Here is a 6,661-nt window from a genome sequence, read left to right on the forward strand (position 1 = left end):
TGGGGCCCCCACGCTCCCTGGGGCCCCCACACTCCCTGGGGCCCCCACGCTCCCTGGGGCCCCCACACTCCCTGGGGCCCCCACGCTCCCTGGGGCCCCCACGCGCCCTGGCGGCGCCCGCCTGGGCTTCCTGCGAGTGTGCTGCCCTCTGGCTGCTGGCCCCCCTCCAAGGGCCACTCAGGCCTCCCGTGGGGGGTCCGGGGGGCCGAGCGCCTGACGCCACAGTGCAACGTGAGCCCGGCTGCTGGCAGCACCTCCAGAGGCTCCGCTGCAAGGCAGGCTCGGCCGCAGCCTCGGGGCCTCGGGAAGATGCAGGGCCCCCACGAGCGGCTGTCCTGCCGGCTGTCACACCGGCTCAGCTGACACCCGGCCCATGGCTCAGACCAGGAACAGGGATGAAGTGTTGGGGTCCCTGCTTCGCTGTCCTCCAGTCTTGACATTTAGAGACAGGGCGCCGGGTGCCAGCTGGTGGCCCAGGCACAGCACAGGCAGACACTGGAGGACGGGGCCCCTGCAGTCCCCTCCAGCTCGGTCGTGGGGTCTGCGTCCAGGTGCCTGCCCGATCAGTGCCGGGTCCCACACTCACCTCGGCAGGCCGCAGTGGCCTCGGATGCCTGCCCGGCCCCGTCTTCTGCGTGGAAGCTTCTGGATACAAAGTTCTCACCGCAGCCTCCACACACCACCCCTCGCCCAAGGTCCCCACTCTGTCAGAGCGCCCTCTGCCTCCTGGGCCCCCTCCCAGGCCAGCCCAGCCACCTCTGCAGGTCCCGCAGCCGACGCCTCCCAGCATGTCAGACCCACTCCTACGTGTGTCCCTGTCACGCGGCCCTACACCCACAGGCCACTGCCTGTCCACGACAGCCGCACCGGCCTTCGGGGGCGGAGCAGGAAGGTGCGGGCGCGGTCCCCATGCTGCCACGTCCCAGGCTGAGCACTGGTGCAGCCCCAACCTGCTTGAGCCAGCTGAGCCCCCGCTGCAGGGGAGCACACCGGGCGCCCCCCAGGCCTGCACCCCGCTGTGCCTACCAGCCTCGGCTCCACCCCTGCCCTCGGCCCCTCCCGGCACGGCGCCCAGGAGTATCTACACAGCGAGACTGTGCCGTGACCTCCCTGTCCCCACGGGGCTGTGCCAGGGGCCCGCGGTCCTCTCCGCTCCCCCTCAATCCTGATGCTGCTGAGCACGCACCCCGAAATGTCGGCTCACCTTGCCGCGTGGGGCTGCTGGCCTGGGGGCCCAGCATGTCCACGTGGGTGGGGAGAGGCTGGAAAGTGGGGTCCAGCTCCAGGATGAGCCTGTTGAGCTGCTCGATGGACTGGTCGATGTCCGAGGTGGGCGAGCCCGGGGAGGGGTCGGCGCTGGGCACCGGGCCCGTCCCGTTCACGGCTATCACGTCCAGGGACCTGGCTCGGGACGCCTTGCCGAGAGGAGGCCGCTGCGTGTCGGGGGGCTGTGGCCCCGGGCCTGCGCCCCTCTGGGGTGCCCCCCAGCTGCTGACGGGGACCGTGGGCGAGGCCTGTGCCCGTCGGGGGCTGTCCATGGGGCCACGGCAGACCAGCCCGGCCTCCCCGTCGGGGCCGAAGCTGTACTGGCGGGCGGTCACCATCTGCTGCTGGCGCACCCAGGTCTGTGTGCAGTAGCCGCCCGGCTCGAAGGCCAGGGCCGCGGGGGGCACGCGGGGCACCCCCAGCGCGGGCGGCGGCGGCTTGGGCCCGTGGCCACCGAACGCCTGCTGCCGCTCACACAGGGGCTCCGGGCCGTGCGGGTCCTCCCCGGCACCGCCACCGAAGCCGCCGCACAGGAGCCCGTGGGGGCTGCTCTGGGGGCAGGCGAAGGCGCCCAGGCCGGCCGCGGGGTGCCCGTCGGGGGACAGCGCCCCGAGGCTGTCCGCGCTGTGCAGGCCGTGGCCGGGCACCTCGTCGTCCAGGATGTCTGTCTCCCGGTCCTTCGGAGCCCCGTTCACGTGGACCTGGGCCGGCACGACGTGGCGCGTCCCACCGCACTTGCCGCGCCCGTCAGTCATGTCCTCGCGGGGGCTTCCGGAATCTTCCAGGCCAAAGCCGCTGAGCAGCTGATCCAACTCGGCCTTCTCCTGGGGGCTCAGGCCCCTCCGGGGCGCTGGGGCCAGGGGCTCCTCGGTCCTGTCTGTCCGCGCCGAGGCGGTGGAGCGTCCCGAGTCGCTGCTGACGGACAGGGTGTGGTCGCCGGGGTCCGGGCTGCTGGCGGCGGGGCCGGCCGGGGCCCCCCCGGGCACGCCGGGGTCTGGGGTGCTCTTCTTCCTCACCCTGGCGTACAGGCTGCCGTCGACGGGGCCCTGCGTGTGCAGCACTGTGGGAGAGAGCGGACGGCTGTCAGTGAGGGGGGCTCTGACCGGCGAACCTCCAGCCCACAGAGCAGGTCCCGGCGGAGCCTTAACCGGGCCCCCCGCTCTGCACGCGAGCGCCAACAGGAGGCGTCTGCAGTCGGCGGCGGCCAGCTCTGCACATCCTGCCCGGGGCTCAGGGCCAGTCACCTGGGGAACCCCGGGGTCCCCCGTGGAGCCACTCGCCTTGACGGCTCACTGTTACTTTCACCCTCGGTTTGAATGCTGAGCTCAGCTCAACTCAGCTCAAAAATCCCCACTGGTCAAGAACGGACCGGGCGCCTGAAAGCCTTCCTGCACACACCTGCCAGCGCCTCCCAAGCCTCTGCTCAGGCTCGGGCCACGCGCCACATCCTCGTCAGCCAGAACATCTGCTCCCCGAACCCGCCGTCCCCTCCACACTCAGACCCGCTAAGCCCTAAGCACGTCACGCGCTGGACAAGTAGGGCGGGCACTGGCCTCGGGCCTCCCATGGTACGGCACCCTCGGGCCGAGGCGGGGGTCCCAATGACTGTGCAGGACTCGGGAACATTCGTGTGCTGATTCCCACACCCCAGGACGGTCACACGAAAATGAGGCCTGGGATGTGGGCAGGAAGTGGGGGCCTCTACTACTGTCATCATTATGGCTGCCCACTGTGGACGGGCAGGTGCCCACGGCCTGGGTCCTGGGGGTGCTGGGGAGGCTCCCAGCAGCCCCGGAAGCTGGCCGTCAGCACCTCCCTCCTCTCTGTCCTCCGGGGTGACCAGGACAGGGGCCTGTGGAGGGCGTGGCCCACGCTCTTGGGGCCTCAGGGCAGCCGTGTCCTGGCATTGGACCTGGAGCTGCCCAGGAGCGAGCTGCTATACTGCTAGGCTGCCGGGCTGTGGTCGGCGGCTCCTGCGACTTTCAGGACAGAGACCGGGGGGCACCTGGGGTTCTGTGCCGTGAGCACACGTGACCCCAGCTTCTTACTGCAAATGCGCCCGAGGAAGCAGGGGAAAGCGATGGGGTGGAAGTTCGGGGTACAGCGGGCCTGGAACCCCAGCTTCCCTCGCCCTGCAGCTGAACCTGGCGGGAGGGCTGGGGACGAAGGACCCACAGAGCACGGGAGCCAGACAGCTGTGACCAGCTTCTAAGGAAGGGCAGGTGCTGAGCTCAGCCTGGAGTGACAGCGGCAGCGGGTCGGTGACAGCTGGCGTCGCTGGACACCCCTGCAGGGCAGGCACCTGGCACGTTTCCTCCAGCAGTCAGGGCACGACCCACATGGCAGGCAGGGCTGTCCCGTCTCACAGGTGAAGGTGGTTCCTGGATGGTCGGTCACTTGCCCGAGGCCAGGAGCTGCTGGGAGCCCAAAGCCCTGCACCTGCCACCCGCCTGCCCAGGGAGCACTGGCCGCTCGCCCGTGACACCGCACAGCCCGGCAGCAAGACCAGGGCCTGGAGCTCCACAAGCCAACGCCAGGGCACCCAGGGACGAGGCTCAGAATTACGAGGCTCACGCAGGTGCCACCCAACGTGACTGCACAAACTGTCACTGCATGTGACTCACTCGGCCACGGGCTGTCGGGCCCGACAGAACAGCCGCTGGAGAAGCAGGGCCTGGGGCTCAGGCAGGCGTTGGCCTGGCCCCCAGTGTGTGCCCGCCAGCCCTGCACACCCAGCTGTGAGGCGAGGGTGCAGGGGGTCCACGTGGGGGTCTGAGCGGCACGTGGAGGGGCGTCCACAGCCCTGCGGAGACACTGTTTAGCTGGATTCTGCTGGGATCCCGTCTTTGGGAGACCCAAGTATCCCGAGACCTGGCAGCTTGGGGCTGTCCCTTCCACTCACGGGGCGAGAGGTGAAGGCAGGCGGCTCTGGCTGCCAGTCCTGCTCTGTGAGAGCCGCGGGCTAACCACGAGGGGCCCGAGTCGGGCCACGCCAGGCCCGGGCGGGCGGCCGGCCACAGGGTGGACCACAGGGCCCCACAGCCCAATGTGTGTGTGTATGTATGTGCTCACACATACATGTGCATGCATCCGTGTGTGTGCATGTGCACACATGCTGAATGTGTGCACGCGGGCACACGTGTGTGCATGTGTGCACATGTGTGCGCATGTGTGTATGCGTCCATGTGTACGCACGTGTGCATGTTTGTGAGCGCACACATGTGTGCGTGCCCGTGTGCAGAAGGCAGAATCCATGCGGCAAGGACCGGGCACACACACCTTCCACGTTCTTCGAACTGGCAAGACAACTCAGAACCAGAACGGAAGCCGAGAGCGAGCTGCACAGGACTCTGATCTTAGCTGGGATGCAGCCCCAGAGTGCCCGTCACCACGAGGGCCAGCGCGAACGCCAGGAGTAGGCTGGCATCCTGCCGGGGACCGGTGGGTGACCCTGCTCCTTAAAACAATGATGAGCGTGTGGAACACGGCGGTCCCCTCCGGGCGGTCACTGGCTCGAGTGTGAGCATTTAGCACACGGAGCACCAAAGACCCACGCCATGGACACCCACGCCACCCGTGCCCTGTGGTCGAGGACGGGAAGTCGGCCGCGGGACGGGGAAAAGGGCTCAGGACTGGCTGCTGTCCCCCACATTCGCTGACGGCTCAGGCCGACGTCCCAGGGACAGGGAGGGCAGGGCCAGGTGCTGTCTGCACACGCTGTCTGGGCGCACGGTGGGGGGCCGGGGGGAGCAGACGCCTGGCACACAGCTGTCCTGCTGCCAGCTGAGGGGGCCGCCCCTGCTCACGCGCACAGCTGCACAGCTGCAGGGGTGGCCAGGGCAGGCCCCCCGCCTGTAAGCCGCTCCTCCACGGGCAGGACGGTGACCTGGCCCACGCCAGGCTGCTGTCCTGTGTGCCGGGCCCCGTGTGACGGCTGCAGGTGACGGCAGGCGGAGGGGCACACGCTGCCCACCCCCCGGAACACACAACACGAGTCCACGAGCTGTGTGAGGCCCCCAAGGCCTAGGGACACCCTTAGGGACACCCCATTTCGCCGGTGGCAGCGTGCCCCTGTGACGGTCCAGGTCGGAGTGACGCAGAAAGTCATTTCACAGAATAGACACAGCCCATGCTCCACCTGCGGCCCTGCCACTGCAGCAGCCCCCAGCCCCCTGGGGCAGGGAGGGTGAGGCCAGGGGTGATGCAGGCTGCTCAGCGGGCGCGGACGAGGACCGAGCTCTGGAAGGCGGGGTCGGAGCCTCATCTGCCCGGGCATCTCTTACGTAGACGACACGTTTAACTAGGTGCCTCCGCCTCCAAGGGACGCGGGGCAGTTTGCACAGATCCTCCCTGTGCAGATGGGGACGCTGATCCCCAGACAGGAAGTAGACGGAAGCGACAGCCCACACCCACAGCTTCTCAGCGGCGGCCGCGGCGGCAGAGCCTGTGTCCCAGCACAGGACGCTCCCCAGTGGCCTCTGCATCCCTTTCCCCTCCCCCACCCACTCCCGCCGACCAGAATCGAGGCCCCTTCCAGAGGATCCCGGATGCCCTGCGGCTACTGAGCAACTGGACACACAGACACAGCCCTGGCCACACACCAGGAGGGGCAGCTTCTGGGAAAGAGCTGGGAGGAACACACACAGGACAGTCTCGCCTCATTAAAGGGCAGTGACCGCAGCAACAGGCCCCCCACCCTGGCCACCGGTGACCATTCCTGACACCCAGCCCGCTTCTGAAACGGGCTTTCTCACAGGGAGGGGGAGAGACTCTCAGAAACACTGCCAAAGTAATCTAAAAAAATGAGGAAGGCCAAAAAAAAGACGAGAATATTCCTTCCCATCATGACCGAACACGGATCACCAACGCCCGCCTGCGCTCACAGGTGTGTGCACACAGGTGGGTGAAGGACCCGCCAGAGGGAGGTGCTCCTTCGAAGTGCAACCACTAGGCCACCAGCGGTACCAATGACACCTTCAGCTGTCTCTCAGCCCTGCTGCCAACAAAAACGAGCTCACAACAAAGGTGGGACAATCCCGTGGGGTCACCAAGCCATCTGGAACCTTCCTTTCCTGCATCCTGAACCCACGGACTCTCTGTTCTACCCTCATGACAGATTTGCTTGAAAAGCAACTTGTCACTTTGAAGGAGACACAGTGCACTCCCCACAAGTCTTCTGTGGAGAAAACAGAAAACGTGTCTCCAGGAACCGTCACCAGTGCTTACTCGGCCCGTGCCAGGGACAGCCAGCTTGGGGACAGGGACAGCAGAGAGAGGGAGGGGAGGCAGGTGCATGTCCCCGGCACCCCATGGGGAGGCGGGAAGGGGGAGAACAGGATGAGAGGGCTGGTGCTCTGAAGACGAGGCTCCCTCCCTCCAGCACCTGCCATGGGCC

The 6,661-nt window shown here is 67.7% G+C and overlaps 1 protein-coding gene across 1 annotated transcript in view; it reads right to left on the reverse strand.

The window, feature by feature from the left end:
• TNS3 (tensin 3) overlaps positions 1-6,661 on the reverse strand; it is a 124,484-nt gene that overhangs the window by 29,537 nt on the left and 88,286 nt on the right. Inside the window, 1 exon segment of the mRNA XM_039847123.1 lies at positions 1,205-2,485. Within this exon segment, the coding sequence (XP_039703057.1) occupies positions 1,205-2,485 (1,281 nt within the window).

The sequence above is a fragment of the Pteropus medius genome, unplaced genomic scaffold (assembly GCF_902729225.1).
Source record: "Pteropus medius unplaced genomic scaffold, Ma_sr-lr_union100, whole genome shotgun sequence".
Lineage (NCBI taxonomy): Eukaryota > Metazoa > Chordata > Mammalia > Chiroptera > Pteropodidae > Pteropus > Pteropus medius.